This window comes from Populus nigra, chromosome 4 (assembly GCF_951802175.1).
Source record: "Populus nigra chromosome 4, ddPopNigr1.1, whole genome shotgun sequence".
NCBI classification, from domain to species: domain Eukaryota; kingdom Viridiplantae; phylum Streptophyta; class Magnoliopsida; order Malpighiales; family Salicaceae; genus Populus; species Populus nigra.
The window spans coordinates 13,530,735-13,553,511 of NC_084855.1; the positions used below are offsets into that span (position 1 = coordinate 13,530,735).

Consider the following 22,777-nt stretch of genomic DNA (forward strand, 5'->3'; position numbering starts at 1 on the left):
AACAACAAAAGCTTTATTATTTTGAAGTGCTAACAAGCACTTTTCTTTGATTTTATTTTAAACTTGGATTTATTGTATGATTAATATCTATATTTGAACTTTATTTTGATATTAATTGCAAGTTTGATATATATACTAGAAATTTTATTTTTTATTTTTCTTTTATGTTGATAGTATGTTTGTCATAAATTATGCTTTTTTTTATACTTATAGTTTAAAACTTTTAAAACTCGAGTCTTTTCTTAGATGATTTGTTTTAGCATGTTTTTGTGATGTCAACCTCAACAATCTATGCTAAATTTTGAAATGCAGGCATGTCGGACCGCAGGAAGCCACGTGTCAAACCAAAAGAAAATGTAACTTCTTCAAGCAAATTAAATCCATGCATAATCCCTCTCCATGGTGGTGACGCGCCGGAAGAAATAACATGAGGCCACAGATCAGTCCCATGAACATATCTAGCACCCATAATTTTCATGCAGAGCTCATCATACCCGCTCACAAGCTCCCAACTTAATTCACTAATCAAGGCTGTATTAACCTCTCCAGCCTAACGAACATCCAATCCACCAAGCTTCGTAGGAAGAGTTACTGTATCCCAATTCAGAAGATGAACCCCAGGACCCCTACCATTTTTTCCCTGAAGAAAACCTCTAGCCGGCATATCGATATCATCACACGCCGATAAAGGCCACACCGTTTGCATCGCATGAATAGGGATCGATGTAATTGTATTCTGCACCGAAGTAGCTCGCTCAGCACAATGAAGCAATTTGCCCTTCCAACCTGCCAAACGATTCTTAGTTTTATCGAGAATATCAGTAAATGCTGCCTTATTGTGCCTTCCAGTACATAGAGGAAGGAACCCCGAGGTATTTACCCGTATCCAACTGGAAGGAAACATTCAGGATAGTCTTCAGCCGATCTTTCCTCCTCCGAGTACAAGCTGGACTGACAAAGCCTTTAGACTTCGGATGAATTAACAGCCATCCCTAAAGCATAACAAATCTCTTGAAGAGTCAAATTAATTACCCGAGCTTGATCAATAGAAGCTCGAGTAAAGAATATGACATCATCTGCAAAGAATAGTGAGATATTAAGGGACCGCTCGGAGAAATCTGAAAAGGCTTCCATTCACCTCGCCTCACTCTTTAGATACACTCGATTATAGGCTTTCGCTGAATCCACTTTTTTTAACAGCCATTCCACCACAGCGACCTTTATGTGTTTCCTAGCGGAGTGAAGAAGCTCCTGAGCAATAATGTTATCAGAAGCTACCCTTCCTGGAGGAAAACTTGCCTGCATAGGATTAATAAAATCATTAACAAAGGACGGATTCTGCACACAAGCACCTTTGTGATTAATTACAATATTCTATGCTTGAACAATCAAAACAATCAAGGTCTCAACAATAGAATCAGGGAAAGAGCCAGTAGCAAAAACCTCACTGACAACACGGGGAAACTCCTATAGTGTTAGCCAAGCGGCCTGGAAGTGAAAGGGCCTCTTATAAGAAGGGGGAGTGGGCGTCCACATCTTGAGCAACAAATGACTGTCGGAATTAAACCTTGGAAGATGAAGCACAGATGCTTCTGGGAATAAAACTCGGCACAACTCATTAGATAATCGTCTATCCAGGCGAACATGAATATAATAAACAACATGGCACTTACGAGGATAAGTAAATATATTCCCTTCCTAGCCAATTTCAATCAAAGAGCACCCATCCTCTCTTTGAATTTCAATGCACGACTATGAGCCCACCCCTATTCTCTGCGGTATTAAGATAGCCGTTGAAGTCCCCTGTCAGAGCCCAAGAAACCTGCAAGCCAGACGAGAATCCATATAGAAGCTTCCGTGACTTTTTCTTTCAAAGCAGAAACTGGACATGCGTATACAGCAGAACACAGTTACAAAGCCATTTATGCCCATCAAGGTCCGCAATTTCTGGGGTCAAACATCGGGAATGAATATGATGAACAGACGCGTCAACCATTTGGGAGTTCGATAAGGCCCAAATCCCTCCTGCAAATCCGTTGGCACCTGATCGAATCATACCATCAAAACCCAAAATGGTAGAACCCTCATCTGCTCGAACACCAGAGATATGAGTTTCCAAAAGGAAAATAATATGGGGCTTATTATACACACGCCTTAGCTCACCTAAAGTACACTAAATCTGTTTTCCCTGCACGTCTGCAGTTCAAGCATTGAATATTGTAATTAATCATAAAAGATAAAAGGATATGAAAGAGAAAAGAAGGGGCACCCGAAAAATGCTTAGCACTTCAAATTCTCCATGGCAGTAGACATGCCACCACGCGAAAATGGGCCGATGACTTTGATCTCTCGATTGCCCATTCTACTACACTCAAATTTCTATTTCAAACCTCACAACCAAGCAGAGTAGCGGGTGATTGGGTTTTCCAACAAAAACACATCCGAGGCCGGAGAGGTCAGGCGAGTGTAAACAGGGGTTACTAAGAGCACAAGGGTGGAACCCTTGAGCTTAACTATAAATATATATAAAAAGACCCGCAACAGACAACCCATTTTACCTGTTATATTCAACAACAAAATTCCAACGATTATCTTACAAACAAGAAAAGCCCTTTTAAGAAATAAAAATACAAACACTACAGTTTGATGAATAATGGCAGTAATCCAGACTGAAACTAATTTATTAAAAAACTATGCTCGACTTCTCTTCTTTTCTTTCTTTCTTTTTGCAAAAATAAGAAATGAGCCACGGACAAACATAAATTAAAAATTCGCCCCAGCAATCTCAGAAATGACTCGGCTAACAATACATTCACTTGCGCACACTTTTCTGTAACCCCACCCACGAAAAACAACCCCTCCAAGTCTTCCAATGCCACAATTTTTTTGAAAAAAAAAAATATAGGTCAAAAGCTAAAAAACTAACGGTGTCTCGTATTTGTGCTACGCAGTGTCACACCATGTAAAAATTTTGTATATCCAAGTACACTAAGCTTGCCATCTGAGCTTCTGATCCAGTCTTTGATGACTGTATAGGCAGAAGGGCCTACATTTAGTTCCTGCAGTGCGGAGAGATTTAAAATTATATTCAAATAGCAACGAGTGTAACACAAATCAAACAGCAGCAGTTGTATATACCCGCGCCAATTCTTCAACAGAGATGACTCGGTTACCCTCCTGTTCAAAATGCTCAAATGCAGTGGAGGCAATCTGCTCCCACCCCTCAAGAGCCTCTAATTGATATGTGCTGATAGCAGCAGCACAAAACTCTTCGAAGTACATCTTCCTATAAGCAAGGGATTCCATCTGAAAGAGAGGTACATTTGAAAAGGGATAACCATCAACCTTGAGGTGAGGAAAAGGGAAGAAATTAAAACAGTTCCTAATCTCCAGAGCAACTAATATGTTTTAGTGGATTGACTATCAGAATAGATTTCGGTTAACATCATCCAAACGCAAATAGAGGCAGTGTAGCTATTGAAATTCAAGCGGTTAGATGCAAAAATCTCTTTTGCGCAGGTAGAATATTGCTAGGTTTAGGCCTTATTTGTTTCATGAAAACCACTTCCAAGCTTTCCTATATTTATTTACCATTAAAAAAATTGATCAATAAAACACTTTTCAGTCAAAGAAAAATTTTGTTTGGTTTCTAGAAAAGTATTTTCCTTTAATTTTAGACGGAAAACACTTTTTAGTTGTAAAAAATAAAAAATATCATATTATTTGTTAATTTCATTTAATTTTTTTATAAACTTTAATCATCATTCTTTTTATTGTTATTTGTTTTCTCAAATCATTTTTTTAATTGAAAATTTTTATCTATCATATTTGATCTCTATTCTTTTAATTGTTATTTATTTTTATTTTAATCATTTATGAAATTATAATTTTTTTTTTAATTTCATCATCTTTCAACTTTTTTATCTATCAGACTTGGTTTTTATTATTTTAATTGTTATTTATTTTATTTGAAATGATTTATAAAATTATTATTTTTTAATGTCATCCTCCAAATTTTTTATGAGTAAGATTTAATCCTAATTCTTTTAATAAATTTGAAAAAAAAAACATTAATAAGTTATTTTCCAACTCGTTTTTCATAACTTATCCAAACACTAGAAAATATTTTCTAACTCATTTTTCATAACATTATCAATCATTGAAAAATATCTCACTTTCCAGGAATCCACTTCCAAAAAAATTACTTTCCAAAATGAAACTACTTTCCAACAAACAAATAGGGCGTTATTTAACTTAAATTACAAAGATAGTAACTGCTGGTTATAATATTATTAGCAGAGCTAAATATGATTACCGCATTGAGAATTTCAGGAACCCTCGACTCTCTCATGGCATCAGTTGCATTATGTACTAAAGCCTGCAAAAAATTGCATTTCTTTTTTCTGTTTTAGAAGTCTTATATTATCATTCCTACTCCAATAATAAAGCTGTAGACTACAGAGATTGATTGAAATAGAAACCGTGACTGACCATTCTGAAATTGTCCAGTGAAACACTTCCATCACCATTTGGCCCTAGCAGATTGAATTGAGCTCTAAGATAGAAAAGCTCATCCTCAGTCAAAGCTTTTGAGAGAGCCTGCAATAAGAAGAAAATCCAAAGAAATGTCAGCTGACATACAAAAGAGAATATCAACTTTAACTCTTCAACCATTTTACTTTTAATCTTCAGCAGAATTCAAATATTCAGCTACATTGATGATTATGCCTTTTGCATCAGAAACAGCAGTTGAGTCGGTAACTAGGTCAGAAATAGAGTCAGACAAATCTTCACTTATACCTAACAAATAATAGCGACTTCCACTTGAAGCAGCCTTAATCCAAATGCAATGGACGTGAACACTGCTATTAATTTAACTTTTAGACAAAACAAACCAAATTTAATTTTAGTTTCAGGTTCTGTTTCATTAAAAAAGATATTCTTAATAGTTTAGATAATATCAGGGGGTTTCAATAAAAAATTGGGTTAGGAACCCCAACAAATGATCAATCGATTTTTGGTAATTAACAAAAATAATAAAATCTGCACAGCTTAAAACTTATCAGCAACAGATTTTTTATGACGATACCCCCTCCACCCCCAACCCGCTTACAAAAGGAGTGGGGGGGGGGGGGGGGGAGCATGTATACTAGAGACACCAAACGTTTGAAGGTTCTCTGCAGAAAGCTTTGAATCTCCATGGTGAATAATTTTTGCATTATCAGGATTGAGATACAGTATAAAATCCTTAAGGCAAGGCATGAGGGAAAAGAAAAGGTACCTTTAGTGCTGCACGTTTAAAAGGTGTAGCATGTAAGTACGCCTTGACTAGCTTGTAGATCAATATGTCTACATGTATAGGACGACCATCATCCCTCAACCATGGGTGAGCTGCAATAATAGAGGATTTTGTTAGCTAAAAGAAATCAAGAAATAAGAAGTGTCAGATGTGAATTTCTCAAGATCATGTTCTGAATTGTCAATAAGCACGTAAGATGCACCATGCAAATATAAGATGATAGACTAATTTTGTACGCATGTCAAACATCCAACTAATCCAAGTGATATATGTTTCCAAAATATTTCAGCCACTTCCACCTCCAGCTGACACCTTTAAACAACATGGACACAACCAAATAGCCTATGCATTAGTCCTTTGTTCAACTTTATTTGCATGAGGGACTTTCAAAGGGGACAGTTCATCATCCATCATCCATTAAAAATGAAAATCAAGGATCCTTCCGATCTAACATACTGCAACTCATCCACTGCCAATTCTCCATGGACGCTTTCTTATCATAGAAAAGAATGCCTAACCTTGTGATAAACTTGCAAAACCATCCTCGCTTATCCATTGTTTTGTCAATGTCATGGGAATGTTTTCTCAAAGTAATAGAGGAATTACCAACTTACTTAGAGCTTGGACAGCAGTCATTCTTTTCCTGTAGTCCTTGTTCAGAAGTCTCTTCACAAAATCCTTGGCCTCTGGAGTGACAGAAGGCCAGGGTAGATCTTCAAAGTTGGGATCAGATCTCAGCACTGCACGAAAAATCCCTGATTCAGTCCGTGCCCAGAAAGGCCTGCTTCCACATAACAAGATATAGGTAATAACACCAATGCTCCATATATCTGCTTCAAGACTGTAAGATCTATGCAGGACTTCAGGAGCAACATAATATGCACTTCCAACAATATCATTTAATCTTTCATCTGCAAACACCACACAGAATTAAAACACTAAAAACTCTCTCAGATATCAACTAATACATACAAAAATCATGAAGATTTATACACCATGTATTTTAAACCAGAAAAGCATGTGATGGAAAATAGTTTATATAGTTTAGTTTAACTAGCATTTTCCTTTAGTTAATATTATTATCGTTGTTGTTGTTGTTGTTGTTGTTGTTGTTGTTGTTACCTAAGAAAATATTGAAGTTTCCAACTTCATTTGTTGCCTATTCAAGTGCGCACCTAAACGTTATTTTTGGGCAGTACCATTTGATGAATCTAGTTTTTCTACCTGGTAGAGCTCTAGGTTTTCTTCTATTTTTCCTTGTGGATTGGAGAAAACCCTATTGGATCTCTACGATTTGTTTACTTCCTCTACTGTCCTGTATCATCATGTGCACAAATATCACAGAAAAAAAAAATGGCAAGCATGTTCATGCTCTTATATTATCAAGGTTACTAATTTTCATAGCCTGCATCAATTTAGCTTAATAATGTTAAACCCCAAATTAGCACAATCAAATCTAAAATGCTGTCACAACGTGCATGGGAATCCAGTTCTCAGGCATAGAACAAGTAAATATGGCAAGGAAATAACCAAATCCTGTGAAAACTTAAAATCTCAGTGCAGGTACCAGACCCAACCCATTCAGTGAAAGATAACTAAATCAATCTACAGGTAAAGCAATGGAGGCAAGGATAGTAATTTATGTAAGTTGACCAAAAACCATGGGAAGCTCTGCTTATTACCTGGCCTAAAAAAGTCAGAAAGACCAAAATCAATAAGCTTCATGTCAGCATCTTCACTACCAGAAGTGAAAAGGAAATTCTGTAAGAAAAGAGGATCCAGTTATGAGTATGGAATGAAAAATTCCACATAAACACTGCCAAACCCCACGTCACCAATGACTGCAATTATTTTATGTAAAACAATAACAAATCAAGTTTAAGGGGAAAACCTCTGGTTTTAGGTCACGGTGTACAACGCCTTGAAGATGACAAAATGCTACCACACACAAGATTTGCACAATTATAGCTTTTGCATCTTCCTCTGTGTACCTTCCTCCTCTGCAGCAGAGGAAAATGTAACATTAATATGAGTACATAACAGTTCAACCATGCAAGAATCATTTAACAAAACATAGAATTTGAATCAGTTCTACCCAGCATGGATAGATGAAAAGGTTCACATGCAACATCCATCATCATGGTTTTAATTTGAGGCCAAGGCAAGAAAATAAAAAAAAAAAGTTCAAATACCATGCACACTTATTGCATTACCTTGCCAAAATTCTGTCTAAAAGCTCCCCTCCCTCACACAATCTGAAAAGCAAACAGCAATCCCCAAAACATTAGACATCAAAGTTTAAAATGTGTTGACAAAATCATACAACATAAACAGAAGTTAATACTTCTAGCAGGAAAAAAAATCCAAAAATTGCCATTTTTAAATACTGCCAGAGAAAATAATGACAAAGATACAATGCTCAGTTATGTTCCTTGCATAAATTTAAACAAAAAATAATAAAAGACATACTCCATCACTATGTACACGTTATTGGCATCCTCAAATGCATCATAAAATTTGACCAGATGCCTATGTCCCGATAGAGCTTTCAGTATTTTTACCTCCCTACGAACATCTTCAATTGATATAGTGGTAGTCATCTGCCAAATAAGTCTTGTGAAAATATAGATGTTACACAATACATAATGCAATTAACCCTAATTAAGAAAATAATTCAGAGATTTCATAAATCTGATCACTGCACATAAAAGAAAAGAGGCAATAGCCGAAGCTATCAAGGAAAACAATTAAGGATACTTCTTAGGAATTAGAAAATAGATGTTTAAGCAGAAAACTTCAATCATCGGCATATACAGGAAACATTAATGAAGGAAAAGGCCGCAGAATTCCCATTATGCCTTTGTGTCATACACTGGCACAAACAATGGACATTTCCCAGCTCCAGAGATTGTTACACATATTTTAGGCATGTGAAGGAGGAGGAAGGGGGGCTTTGGTTTTGATTGCCTTGAGCGGACACATGCGCCAATGAGCACATATTCATGCATGTGAGGGTATGTTCGTATTTGTACTGGCACAAACAATGGACATTTCCCAGCTCTAGAGATTGCTACACGTATTTTAGGCGTGTGAAGGAGGAGGAAGGGGGGCTTTGATTTCGATTGCCTTGCGCGGACACATGCACCAATGAGCACATATTCATGCATAAGTGTGTGTACGTTCATATTTGTAGTGTGTCAAGTAACTGGCAAATTGGCAATTGAACGTTTTTATAATTCCTACAAAAAAAAAAAGGGGCTCAATATGGTTTATAAAATAGGGTTTGAAAGGATTATGAATATGTAAAAGAATAGGGTCAACAAAGTGAAATTATAGTTTTAAATAAAATATGGCTAGCAAGTCATTTCAAGGTACAGCCTGCATTTATAGAGGGTCAAATGATCACTTTGCATAATAAGTGATTGCAGTTTAATTACCAAATGATTCTCCATGTAGATGAATGTGAGATGTAAGAAAAGATTAGAAGAGGACCATGAAATATAACATTTATATGGCATTTTCGCATACTCACACATACATGCATATCTTACTACAAATGACAAATTAAAAAAAGCTACTACCAGAACGTATTTGATGGTCCAAAGAATGAGGCCTAAAACCTATGAAGCACAATACTTAATGCATCTCCATGAAAGTATTATGGGTATCTGAATTCTTTCTATGAATACGGACATTGGATAGTTTACTCAAAAACTTCATATTCCAATGAGATTCAGTTATAGCTAGTGAATGGTTGATCTCATTAATAGAACCCGAGTGATGAAAATAATTCCACTCACATATTGTCTTCATTTTTCACAGAAGAATCAAAGAACTTGAGATTTCTTTATTCTATAATGCATAGCAATATAAACACACTCACACCATATCAAGTCCTTTTCATCTTTCCAGGGTCATCATAACTGACACAACTAAAGCTGAGAACACTACCTGCAAGTTGAATATCCATTGTTTTATACTTGCAGTATTTGCATGCTTTTATGCTGCAACGATGCCAGTGAACTCAATATGTAACATCAAATTTGAAAACTCTGGCAGAGAAATATTATCATTAATGTTTCTCTCTTCAATGACAAAATTAGGCTAAGACATGAATTAACATAAGAGCTAAGGAAGTTCCTGTTGCCAGTTGCACAAATGCATATCAGGCACACAATAGCATCATTTCAGCTCATAGGATGCTTTCTTATCAGTTTCAGATGCTGACCACCATATCCGTGCATGCCATCCTCTTCGATGTACGATTTAACATCCTCACAAGCAAATAAATTCAGGGACAGATTACATCGAATGAGAACTGAACGATCTGTAACCCTTTTTTTCTTAAGGTCTGACACATACATAATTATCTCGTGTGTTTAGTTATTGTGCACAGTTCTGTAACTTTTTTTCTTTCTATGCTGACTTCTAGACACGCAAAAGGAAATATATCAGCATAACTACAGTCAGATTCCATTTATTGAATTACAGATCTTAAGATCAATATCTTGCACATTCTCCTGATACTCACGTCATTAAAACCCATGTAATATCCTCTCTGGTCCTCTAAATAATGCTTATCAGGGAGTCCCTTCTTGTGGTGCCTTCAGCTACATTCCAGTTTTTGGACACAAGCTGACCTCACCAGATACCTCGTCTCGGGTACTGACAAACACTCTCCTATGTCTCTTCCATTTTTCCCAAAATATTCACATCCATGTCACAATCTAAGTTTGACTGCCTTTCAAATTTCTTGCCACGCATGGAAGGAATAAATTGCAGATAAACAAACGTCAAAATTATCATTGGATTTTCCACTTCCAGAAAATAAAAAATAAAAAGAGAGTGATTCTCCCATCATTCCCATCAATGTGTTTCCTTACAAGTCAGCACCAGAACCAAACCACGCCTAAGAGTTGCCATACATAGCCGATAATATTTTAAACAACTGGCTAAAATTAGCCCCAACACAACAGAAAGAAGAAGTTAAACATAAAATCTACTACTCTAATTACAAAAAAAAAACCCTCACTAATCAAATTGAAATGAGCATAAAATTAGTACCTTTGCTTTTGATATAATCTTGACAGCAACAGCTTCATCTTTAAGTTCACCTTTCTTAACTCTAGCAGAGCAAGTATGACCAAAATGCCCTCTTCCTATTTCCTTCCCTAACTCATACTTAGCTCCAAAATTCTTGCTATATCCAAAACTCTTATCAAGCGACTGCTCTTGCTGCTGCTCCGCCTCCACACTGCCGTGCTCCGGGATTGGTCCCTCCTTCGGCTTCCCTCTACCACCAAGCCTCTTCACCAACGACGCCGCTATATGCCTTGCCGGCGACGGCGGGGGAAACGGCCTCTTAAAAAATCTCCTGGGCGTAGACGACCTCGCCGGAGACGGCGACACTCCTTGAAGCGGGCTGGCGGCGACACCCTGTGGATACGGGCTCGGCCAGGGGCTCGGGTGCGTGGAGGAGGAACTGGCCGAGTACTTCAACGAGCGCACGCCGTTACGCGGGGTGGAGGAAGGTAACGGCGTTTGCTGGTTGTGATCGGTGGAGGAAGCGACGATTGTGACGGTTGTTGCGTCATTTATGTTAGTTGAATTAGTTTTGCCGTAACACTGCCCCATCTGAAGAAATCTTACAGTCTCAGTCAAAGTCCACACATCGGACGGTTAATAAAATATTTCTCCTCCGGATCTGATCTGATCATCACCGGAGAGAAAATAATTTAAATAAAAAAAAACAGAGCAAGAGAACCAAGTTAAGGAAACGATTAAAGAAGAGAATGAAAGAGAGTTCAAAGTCAGAAAGAGAAGAGGAAAGACAAAAGGGTTTGGCTTGTGAGACACAGAGAGACAGAGAGACAGAGAGACAGAGATTGAATACAGCACAGCACAGCACAGCACAGGTGAGGTAGCAGTAGCAGCAAAGGAAGGAAGTTATATTGAGGAGTTAAATCAGCAAAAGTTACTGGATTTAAAATCTGCCGTTGGACTGTGTAGAATAAATATTAATTATATTATTTTAAAAAATTATTTTAAATTTATTTTAATATTTTTTATAATTTAATATACTAATATCAAAAACAAATTTTAATAAATAAAATAAAATATTATTTAAATACATATTAAAACTAAAAACACTTTAAAAAATAATTTCTACCATATCACAAATATTCTCTTTATAATAGATGACTGTTACGTCCATTAATAATAATAATAATAATAATAAGTTATTTTATAAAATGTTTTTATATTAAAAATATATTTTTAATATTAACAAAACAATAAAGAATATTAATTTAAATTTTTTAATAAAAAATTAAAAATTTTAAAAAATACAATTGGTGATGTAATCATAAAGAAATAGGAGAGTTACTTATTTTCTTATTTATTTACTACTAACTAAATATAGAGAAGATCCGAAGTTGATTGGAGCGTAATGTAATACTAATCACAAGTTGATTCATTTTTGTATCTCGAATGAATTCAATCTCTCTCTCACTGTCAATCTCTCTCTCTCTCTCTCTCACTGTCAATCTCTCTCTCTCTCTCTCTCTCTCTCTCTCTCTCTCTCTCTCTATGCTCCCATTTATAAACCGAATATAATCCAAATCTCTTCGGAGCTGGGAATTGGGAAACAGATTTTCCACTCGACAACAACAGGCTCATGTGGTGTTTATTATTGTTGTTTGGACAGCTTGCTTTCGGTTTTTGTCTTTTCCTACTTTTCCTGCCGTTGTTTCTAATTTTTATAAATCGAAAAGGAATTCTACGGATAAAAGAGATTTTTATTGTTATTCAGTGGTGACGGAACTACATATCGAGCCATGCTATCATCAATCACAACAAGTTCTTTTTCCAGGCTTGGAAATATTCTGCTCCTGGCTTACAAAAATACCCCTGCAACGAAACGTGGCTCTCTGTTGCGGGTGCGGAGTGTAAGAGATGATGGGGTCGATGGTACAAATAAGGATCCGTGCAGACGAGAAATCGCCAATTTCGGTGGTGCTCAGGAGGGGAGTTAACTCGAGGTGGCAAGATCTTAACCGTCGAAATAAGCATTCCCATGAGTAGATCTTTGAGAAGTTACTCTGTTTAATTTAAAAATAACGCTAAACTCACAGCCTAATTAATTAAGAATGTGTATTTTTAATGGTATAATTTAAATGATCAAATTTAAGATTTGTTTTTAAAAGGTTACCAGTTTGAGTCCTATAAATCTTAGGATCACTGAAAACTTACATGGTCGTTAACTTCAGGACTCGTGGAATTAGTCGAGGTACGTACAAGTTAATCCGGACACTCACGTTAATTAAAAAAAATCTATATTTTCAACTTTCGTCGATTAAATATAACTTTTCAAAATTAAAAATTTATTTCAGTTAATTAAATTATTTTTTTCATCGTATGGATTATTTCTATCAACTTTACTTTGACTCGTATTAATACTTTATTTTTTTATGGGTAATTTCTTTTAAAAATTCTCAAATTATACTCAATTAATTGAAATATATACGTGTGCGTGGGAGGATACTGTTGACAATAATAACAAGTAAAGAGATGGATCATGCACGGGGGAAAACTGATCATCGTTATTCAAAAATTAAAAGAAAAGGAGTAATTATTCACATATTTGAATGTTCTCATGTTTCAAGTTTCACTGTTAATTTTGAGTACAATGGTTTTTATTTGACAAGGAAAAAAAATTAACTTGTGATTATCTTTATGCCTAAAATCATAGTCATTAATTTTAATTTTAATAATTTAGATTTGACATGAAGAAAAGACATAATTTTTTAGATTTCTTGAATGACAAGAGCCTTGACTAATTGAACACCTTCACACAATGTGCACATGCAGACCCAACAGCAGTATAACTTCTGGACGAGCGGCAGAAACAAGATTTCCTTGCTTTTATCATCTTGGTTTGAGATTCAGTATACATATCTATCATTCTTGTGATATTTTATTGTAGGTGTTTAGTGGATCGGGGAACATATAAGCTAGCTTATATATCCTGGGTTATTAAAAAAAAATTATTTAATCCTAAATCTGTAATAATTTTTATTTTTATTTAAATGTTTAGTTTTTTATTTTTAATCTTTAATTAAAGAGAGAGAAAATATCGATGAAAAATAATTAAAAAAAATATTAATTATCTTTGGGCAATTAAATAAGTTAAAATTAATGTTTAAGGATTTCACTTAACGAAAGGACTTCAGTGTTGGTGGTTTTCAGCCTACATTCTATTTAAAAACATATATCGAGTTAGGGAAAGATAATTTTTTTATTTGATCGTGTTTTGGAACTAATTTTTTGATTTTTTGAATTTAAAAATTAGTTTATTAATGTATTTTAGACTGTTTATTAAGTGCTTTGTGTTCAAAAAATATAATTTTGAATGCAAAAACACACCAAACAGATTTTTGACCATTGCCTGGTGATTGAAATATGGGACAACAGATAACACATCGTTCATAATTTTTTATTAAAAAACAAATAGATGAATGAAATTAGTTACTGTAAGATAATTCATCTACCTTTTAATTTTGATATTTTTCTTAAATAAAATTAAATATTTTTATTATAATGTTTATAATTATTTTTTCAATTATTATATGTCATATAAAATAATAATAATAATAATTATAATAAACTGTTCATGAATATTCATTTAAATATATTTTTTTATTTGTCAAAATCTTAAATAGATTTTTGACATGATTTATCATATTTATTATTTTTTTTAACCCTCAATCACATGCAAAATGTGAACATATTATATTGATATATATATATATATATATATATATATATATGTAAACTTATTTTGACAATCATGAAATGTTTTTTTAAATAGTGATTCCACATAAAATAAATGTTTTTACTAATATAATCAAGATATATGTTAATAATGAAATTTAATTTAGATAAGAAATATATGTTTTTTACTTATTTCAAATAACTTAAAATTTATATATATATATATATATATATATGTAAACTTATTTTGACAATCATGAAATGTTTTTTTAAATAGTGATTCCACATAAAATAAATGTTTTTACTAATATAATCAAGATATATGTTAATAATGAAATTTAATTTAGATAAGAAATATATGTTTTTTACTTATTTCAAATAACTTAAAATTTTAACAAACCTTCATTTTAATTATTGCTCCCTTTTATTAGAAAAGTGTGATCCTAATAAAAAATAATGTCATTGTTTTTAAGAACATTAAAATGTTTTTATAATAATATCATCATTTGTTTCATGGATAATTATGTATCAACATGACATGCAAAAAATTAATAATAATTTGTCATTGATATTGAATGAAGAAAAATATCTATATTCATTCCAATTCTTTTTGTTTTTTTATCAAATTAAAAATCCATGACAAAAAAAAAAGATATGTTTTTTTATTGAAAAAAATTATATTAATAAGAAAGCTGGAATTATTATTTTTTATCATCATTTTTATTTTTATATTCATCTCTATCTCAACTTCTCAACCCAATATTTTATTAGAAACAACAAATTTATTATCATATATAATTATTAATTTATTTTATTAAATACACGTATTAACAATCCAATTTACAATTAAATTATCTTTTCATATTAAAAAAAAAATAACAATATCCTCACTTTTTTTGCATTGAAAAAAAAAGAGGCTCTACCTCGCAGCATAATTCCGGGAATCAAACTAGTTAGAACTAAGATAAAAAAAAAATGATGATAAATTAACATATATATATATATATATATATATATAGAAAATATCAACTGCTACATATACACTGGTACGTTGATAGTACATGACAAGGTGGTTCCCAATCCAGTTCGGAGCCAATTAATTATCGTTCCTGTGTCTCTTCCTCTTTCTTGATCAGCTGTGACAAGGTGGGAAGATGTTCGTAATCCTCTTCTCGGTTTCTCAGTTATGAAAGGTATAGTTTAACTAATTAGTTGTAGATTTGATTCTATAAATTACTAATTTAAATGTTATAAATTTTAGGATTATCAAAACTTATCTAATTATTAATTTAAAAATTTAAAAAAATTAGTTGAAATATATATAAATTAGTTCATATACCCACAATTACCAAAATCAAAAATCAAAAAATCGTACTATTTTACTGTCTCGCAAACTCTACATTTGCAAGTGAATGTTTTGTATTTTAAAATGTTTTTTTAAAAAAATATTAAAAAACTATTTTTAATATTAATACATCAAATTAATAAAAAAATATTAAAAATTAAATTTTAAACAAATAACACCTAACATCCTGCAGCGCATCTAGCAGATGCCCATTACACGCATGAACTCCTCTGTGGAGCCGGCCGCCCTTCGAAAAAGCGTCAGTAGTGACCAACGAATTAATGCTCATTACAGAACCCTTAAGTGGGCACACCATATGATATCAACGGAGCTAATTACTGTACAATTACGTACACATGCTGATAAACCCCACGTATATAACTCGAGAGGTGAAACTTTCAACTCGAAGTGTACTTCGGCGCCTGTTAATTAATCATCAATTTCTATCCATAATCCATACAATTACAGCTTGAAAGAAAAGAGATAATCATCATTAAAATGGCGAGAATGAAAGGTGAGGTGTGGCCTCTGCCGATAATTAACGATGCAACTTGCACGAATGATCTTAGCAGAGTTGTTGCGATTTAACATCGAAATGTGGCCATACACACACATGCTTTTAGCACTCATTCTAATCGGTGACGAGTGCATGCGCATGCGATGAACTTGAGCTGAGCAACTTCCAATTGTCCAAAGCTTTTGCCACTGGCTCGAGGACTCATGAATATTCTATTTACTATGATCCCTACTATATTATTATCTTAATTCCAGCACTCAATCTTAAGGTTATTAAATAAAAAATAAATAAAACGTAACTAGAAGACCTAATCTCCTAGCTGCATCACAAGATTGTTTGTTTTAAAAATGTTTTATCACAGTAAAGATGATAATAGACCGTCACTTCATGTTGTCGTTCCTCTTCTTTTGTTTCTTCCTATGTTTCTTTTTCTTTTTCCTTTTTTTTTTGTATTTTAATCACAGTAAAGATGATAATAGACCGAGTGGGAGCAGGTTTTTCACCTGTCCATTCCCACCTTGGAAAGCCCACGTCCTCCACCCGAACCCATCGCCAATCTGACAGGGCGGAGGACTTTTTTCTTGCATCCAGCACGTATGTTTACTTGTTTCTTGCCGCTGTGTGGAAATTCCATTGGCATTACCTTTTTTCCTTACTTATTTTATTCTTTCCAAATTTAAATCTTTTTTTTGTCACCTCCCAGATGGTCTTTAAAGAATATTGTTACTAAAGTATAATAACGTGTTCCGAACAGTGTTTTATAAAAAATTATTTATTTTATTTAAAAATACCTTTTTATATTTTCAATGCATTTTTATTTATTATTTTAAAAAATAACTCTTACTACAGTTCAAAACACCTCGTACATTTGGACGCCTCCTCGAATAAGTTACCAATTAGGCCACCGAACAAAAGACAAATTTAAAAGACGAAGTGTTGTTCTAAAGTGGAAGCTTGCTTGTGATGGGCTTGGCCGAAGTTTGGGTCGGACTCTTTTCTCTAAGAGGAGGTGGAGGGGAGCAGGTTAATAGATTTGGGTTGGTTTGTACAATTTGGTCTTGGGATTGATTATCCACTCGTTACAAACACTGCCACGTACCTTCTTTTCTCTTGTTTTTATTTTTTCTTTTTTTTCTTTTTTGGGTCCATAAGAAAAACTGATCATCGTCGGGTGGGTAGACCGTACACCATTCAGGTGCCGTGAAGTTATTAGAAATGAAAAGTACGGGGTGTGAATGGAGAAATTGATATGACATTTTAATTTTAATATTATATTTGAAATAGTAACAAGAAATTACAGAAAATTTTTAAAATTTTAATACCTTATATTTTAAAGATGAAATTAAAAAAATAATTTTATTAATAATAATGATAGTATAAATAATAAAAATGGTTGTAGTAATAATAATGATAATATCAATAAATAAGATTGATATTAGAGTGATAATAATACAACAACTATAACAATAATATATTTTAATTCATTATGAAAGGTGATAGAAAAGAGAGGGTGATGAAAGAAAAATATAATAGTATTAGTGATATATTTTTTGAAAAAATAATATATTATTGTTGTCGATTATAATAATATTATAGGTAGTGATTAATATAATGATAGTGATAAAAATAGTTAATATTTCTATTATTATCAAATAACACATTAATGAAATTTTATGTCAAAAATTATTTGAGAGAAAATAACATGATTATACAAGGAATTAAAATATTGTTACTTCATCAGTCACAATGCAAATTATTTATTAGTTCTCATCCAACCATCTCTTAGTATATTTTATTTTTTCTTGTCAAATAACTCATTTTAAAAAAACTTTCAGTTATATATTTATGTTATTTTCTAATATATCTCCTTAAATAAAAGTTTTTTAGACTTAAAACTTACATGAACTCACGCTACCTTATGCTTGATTTTTATCAAATAAATAAAGTGGCGAGATTCGAACTCATGAGCATTTAATCATTAAAATTTTAATACCATTTCAAAGAATCAATTCAACTCAAAAAGCTAAATTATTAGATGACATCTTAAAATATAATTTATATTATTCTATGACACTTCTTTTCTTCAATTTTTTTTTAATATTGTGTATGCATTCCATTTACTTCTATTTCAAAATATCATTTGTTGTCCAGTAAAACACACACACATGAATATTCACGTCTTTCTCCACTTTATTCACTGTCACCGCTTTAGCGATCTTTACAAGGAAATAATTTATTCAATGTAAATAAAAAATATGAAGCAGCTCAACGCGTTTATTAACATAAATTATTTGCTTAAATTATGTAAAAGACATAGTAAATAAAAGAAATTTTTAATTACTCTCTTATAAGATCTTTGTTAACATAAACATGAGATATAATATATTATTTTTAGTTTTGCTATGTTAGTACAGAAAAGATATAACGAGGCATAAATAATAACTAGAACATTTACCCGCGGGTCAAAGCAAACAAAATTTAAGTGCAAAGAAAATGTATAAGCATTTGTAATGTATCTTCTAAAATAATAGGTTTTAATTATTAATTAAACGATATTTTTATATAATATTAAGATGAAAATATATTTTAGATTTATTTGAGTTAATTTATAAAACTCACAGAAATAATCTTGATAAAAATTTTGAAAAACTCAATTCTGAATTAACTCAATATTAAAGAGTAAAATTGATTAAAAAAACACTTGATTAAAAAAAAAACTAAATGAGCTAGAGTCAACAAAATAAACTCATGATGCAACTCATACGAGTCACCATATTCAATAAATTTCTTATTTCTTAGATTATTATTATACGACAATAAAACACATGATAATTCTCTTGCTTGAAACATTTTTTTCAAAGAAAAAAATCATGATAGACATGTGAGATTGAGATAGCAAAAATAGATTATTGATAATAAATGATGAAATTATATTCTTTTAGTTTTGAGTTAAATAAAAAAAACTAGATCATCTATATAATAAATGGTAAAATTGTATTTAAAAAAATTAAGGGACATACAAGGTATTAAACAAAAAAAAGACAAATAATAGCTCAAAAGTCGCAGATTAACCCGTTAAACTTATAACCATGTTCATTGACTTAATTTAGCTTGATGTTTTTTTTTAATCAATTTTTTTAACTTAAGTATAAAACAAAAAAAAACAAAAAGAAGCCCATGCACGTGGGCTTGGGGGTCCAACATGCCTAGGCATTAAACACATAGGCCTTCCAATCCAGCTAATGCACCTAGGCGTAACTTTTTTTCAATTTTTAAAAGGGTATTCGACATGTTGCTTGCTCTAATTTCTTTTTCAAAAAAGAAAGTAAACAACGTTTCATCTATTTTTTTATAGAATTCAGTGACCAAAGGTAAAAAAAAATAAGACCTTGGGGTTTTTGCTAAAAAACTGATTCTTCAACCTATTTTGACCCAAAAGAAAACCTTAACAAACCTATCAATAGCCTAAAAAACAGCTCAAAAAATCAAACTCAATTTGAACCTAAAAATATTCTCGCAATTATATTTGTCTCCTCGGGTAAGGAGAAGGAAAAAAACACCGAGGTGAAACCCTCCTCATGAAATAAAACTTATTGACACTAATATCAATTATTTTTATGGTCAAAATCATCGTCAATGGTGATTTTTTCTCTCTACACCAGAATTCAATGAACTTCTCTCTCTCTTTTCTCACATAAAGGGACTGAAAATGAGAGAAATAAAGTTTGATATTAAAATTGAATTTCTACAAACTAAAAGTGTAACAGTCCGACCCAACTTGCCATTTATTGTTCGTTTTGGGCCTTATCGCCCTCACGGTTTTGTTCCTGGTGACGTGAGCCCACATCTGAGCCTGACGCTCGAAAATACGCATGACAAGTTAGCAACCAACACTCTTAATAAGACCAACTACCAATCTCTCACCTGTCGATATAGGATATGACAATCCACTCCCCTTAAGGAGCCTGACGACCCCATCGGCATAACCGGACAGCCAGTGAAGTTGGCTTTGATACCAAATATAACAGCCCGACCTCACTTGTCATATATTGTCCGCTTTGTGCCTACCGCCCTCACAATTTTGCTCTCGGTGATGGAAGCCCACATCTGAGCCTGATACCATAAAATGCATATGACAAGTTAGCAACCAACACTCTTAATAAGGCCAACTATCAATTTCTCACCTGCCGATGTGGGATATGACAAAAAAGATCGGTCACCTAATAAATAAAAGGGATGGAGACTAAAATAAACCTTTTAAATGGAATTCAAAGTTGTCATTTTATCTGCCTCTTTCACATTGATCCTCTATCTTTCAATCCAACATTTTCTTCCAAAAAAATAAGCAATTGGGTGCTAAATTAGGCTCGAAATAACTTCGATTATGTAAAAAAATAATCCAAGTACCAAATTGCAAACTTAGAAAAAATTATCTATTCCAATTCACAATGATTTGTGAGGGAGTACGTGCAAAGACTACAATAAAACTACCTAATGAATTTTTTTTTGTAATAATAAGATCAACAATGATATTATGCAAAGTATATATATTGACAAGTCCAAGTTCAATTAAAAAGTTTGGACAAGCCAAACGAGCTTTTTGATAAAATCAAGTATAATTTTTACTTTGATAGTTTGATCAAGTTGAAATTTTATCTATTAATTGACATATTGATTCGGCTTATTTTCTATTTCAACAACAACCATTAAACAAGTTTTTTCAACAATAAAGATTATTAAAATAAGACTTCGCAATCATATAAAGAATATCTTTCTTGCAAATTATTTGATTGTTTATATATATAAAAAAGATTATCGAAAGATTCTCAATATATATGATAATCAATGATTTATATTCTATAAAATAATAATGAACACATAATTAAAGTAAATATATAAGAATTTTCCTTTATTATTTTATTGTTATTGTAATGTTTTTTAAAAAATTATGTTTTATTTTAGCTAATGTTTTTTATAAACTTTGTATGTTTATATTTGATAAGTATAAGGATAATAAAATTAAAGTAATGAATATATTACAAAAATAAAATTAATTTCATAATTTTAATTTAATTTGATATTCTTAATCTCTTAGCCCATACATATGTCTATCGTTCTATATTTACAGTAAATTATATAGTCCTTTTGTGTTTACAACTCATGTACGGTGGTGGATTAGAAGAAAACCAATTTATGTCTTGTTTTGCCCCCCCCCCCCCCCCCCCCCCCCCCCAAAAAAAAATATATATCCGGCAAATCCACTCCCATAATTAGCTGTCTTAATTCTTAATTTATAAGGTTCCGTTAAGATGCTTATTTTTGGGTGGTGGTTAGTTAAGCAGTTACACTACATGGATGTGGTGCTTTGCAGATTTTGGAGTAGCTTAAAAGGAATTTAAATATGGCAGCACACCCATATCTAATTAGTATGGGCCCAGGCCCCTTCGATGTTTCCTCTCAGGCTTTTGCATGAAAGGGCGATCTCAGGGTCTGTCTGTAATGATTTTAGAGAAAGCCAGTACAGGAACCTTTAGGTGGTAAAAAGAACCGGTGGGGCGTTGAGATCAACCGTAACCACCAATCATATCATCATCACTCTCGATCACATTTTGAAGATGATGACAGATTGTCTATGGAAGCAATACCAGAATGTCACAGAAGGCAAATAATGAAGGCCTTGTATATCTACCACGTTTGTGTAGTACTACACACTGAAGCTGAATTTATACTCTACTGCACTGGTAATGGGAGTTTGATGATTTCTTTCAGTGTCATTGTTCAACTGTAGAATCTCATTTCATGCAGCTCACGTTTATTCGTATGTAAATCAGCAGGTAGAATTGACACTTCAGCCAAGATTAGGAGAAATCAAGCTAGGGAGATTTGGGTCTAGCAAGAAAAATTAAGAAGAAAAAGAGAGCTTTGTCTAGATGCATTACAGGTGGGTTATTAAAAACAAACAATATGCAGAGAAGAACAATTTATATCTGTCTAGTTACTAAATAAATCGAGGCACACAAATAAATAGACTTCTCTCAGAATTCTTGAATCTTGCGCTATCGAATTTGAGGTGACCAACATTGCTTCGTCAACAACAAAATAAACAAGCAATACAATTGTCTTTTACAGGATGCTTGTGTCGTCTTACATGAACAATTGTGTTTTGGAATAGGAAGACATTTGGAAAATTCTTAAAAGACCATAGTCAGCATGGTGGCATAAATTAATAGCAGTGATTACACCATAAAAATCCCAAGGAAAACAGGCCAAGCAATAGCTGGATTGGATTGCCGAGTGGATGCCACTGCATGCCGGCCGTTGGCAAGTTCTCTGCATGGCAGCAAAAATTAATTAATTGTTCACGTATATTTTTCCCACTTGACATAAGAATATTTGCTATGTTTTTTTACCACGTAACATTGTTCATGTTTACTGGCAGAGGAAGAGCTAGCCATGGGGAGTTATTGGACGACGTTCGATGTTCTCTAGTGATTTTACGGCCATGACCGAACTGTAGTTGTAGCGGGAAAAACTTCATAGGATTCATCAAAATTCGAGGTATACAGTCGCGTTTTGGGACCATGTAGAACGAGCTGTAGATCAACATCGATGCGTTTGCATGGCCAGCATGCTAATAATATATTCATGAGCCACACCTTCTTTCTCCTGGACCATGTATTTGTTTGTATCATTAGTAACCAGGACACTATAAACGCACCATTGCCTATCTCTCTCGAGGTAAGATTCCTTGAATATAGTTACACTGTCAAATTTACACTGTTCCTTGGTGTAAACAGTGCACCTTTTTTCATGTCCAAGGCGAGAACAGACTCGAACCTTAATC

The 22,777-nt window shown here is 33.1% G+C and overlaps 1 protein-coding gene and 1 long non-coding RNA gene across 5 annotated transcripts; both read right to left on the reverse strand.

Moving 5' to 3' along the window:
- Positions 1–237: 237 nt before the first annotated feature.
- Positions 238–2,405, reverse strand: LOC133692121 (uncharacterized). Its single transcript, XR_009841824.1, has 2 exons — positions 881–2,405; positions 238–786 (listed from the first exon to the last, which is right to left on the reverse strand). It is a non-coding gene; the product is annotated as an uncharacterized LOC133692121 (long non-coding RNA).
- Positions 2,406–2,642: 237 nt separating this feature from the next.
- On the reverse strand, positions 2,643–11,254 carry LOC133692120 (CDPK-related kinase 3-like). 4 transcript variants are annotated; one of them, XM_062112828.1, is made up of 11 exons: positions 10,364–11,253; positions 7,769–7,899; positions 7,513–7,554; positions 7,191–7,299; positions 6,982–7,060; positions 5,914–6,039; positions 5,282–5,391; positions 4,492–4,599; positions 4,316–4,378; positions 3,139–3,306; positions 2,643–3,059 (listed from the first exon to the last, which is right to left on the reverse strand). In XM_062112828.1, the coding sequence occupies exons 1-11, from the start codon at positions 10,931–10,933 to the stop codon at positions 2,922–2,924; spliced, it is 1,644 nt and encodes a 547-aa protein (XP_061968812.1). In that variant the 5' UTR covers positions 10,934–11,253; the 3' UTR covers positions 2,643–2,921. The 4 variants fall into 4 exon arrangements, with proteins under 4 accessions (XP_061968812.1, XP_061968810.1, XP_061968813.1 ...); XM_062112826.1 differs by having other exon boundaries at positions 5,914–6,210; positions 10,364–11,251; XM_062112829.1 differs by having other exon boundaries at positions 5,914–6,210; positions 7,769–7,912; positions 10,364–10,533.
- Between the last annotated feature and the right edge of the window lie 11,523 nt (positions 11,255–22,777).

Excerpts from the sequence above, each read along its gene's own strand:
- LOC133692120 (XM_062112826.1), bottom strand. The coding sequence starts at position 10,933 with ATGGGGCAGTGTTACGGCAAAACTAATTCAACTAACATAAATGACGCA. Across the intron at positions 5,392-5,913 it reads GACTGCTGTCCAAGCTCTAA|CTCACCCATGGTTGAGGGAT; the intron begins GTAAGTTGGTAA and ends CTATTATTGCAG. Across the intron at positions 3,060-3,138 it reads CTGTTGAAGAATTGGCGCGG|GAACTAAATGTAGGCCCTTC; the intron begins GTATATACAACT and ends TCCGCACTGCAG.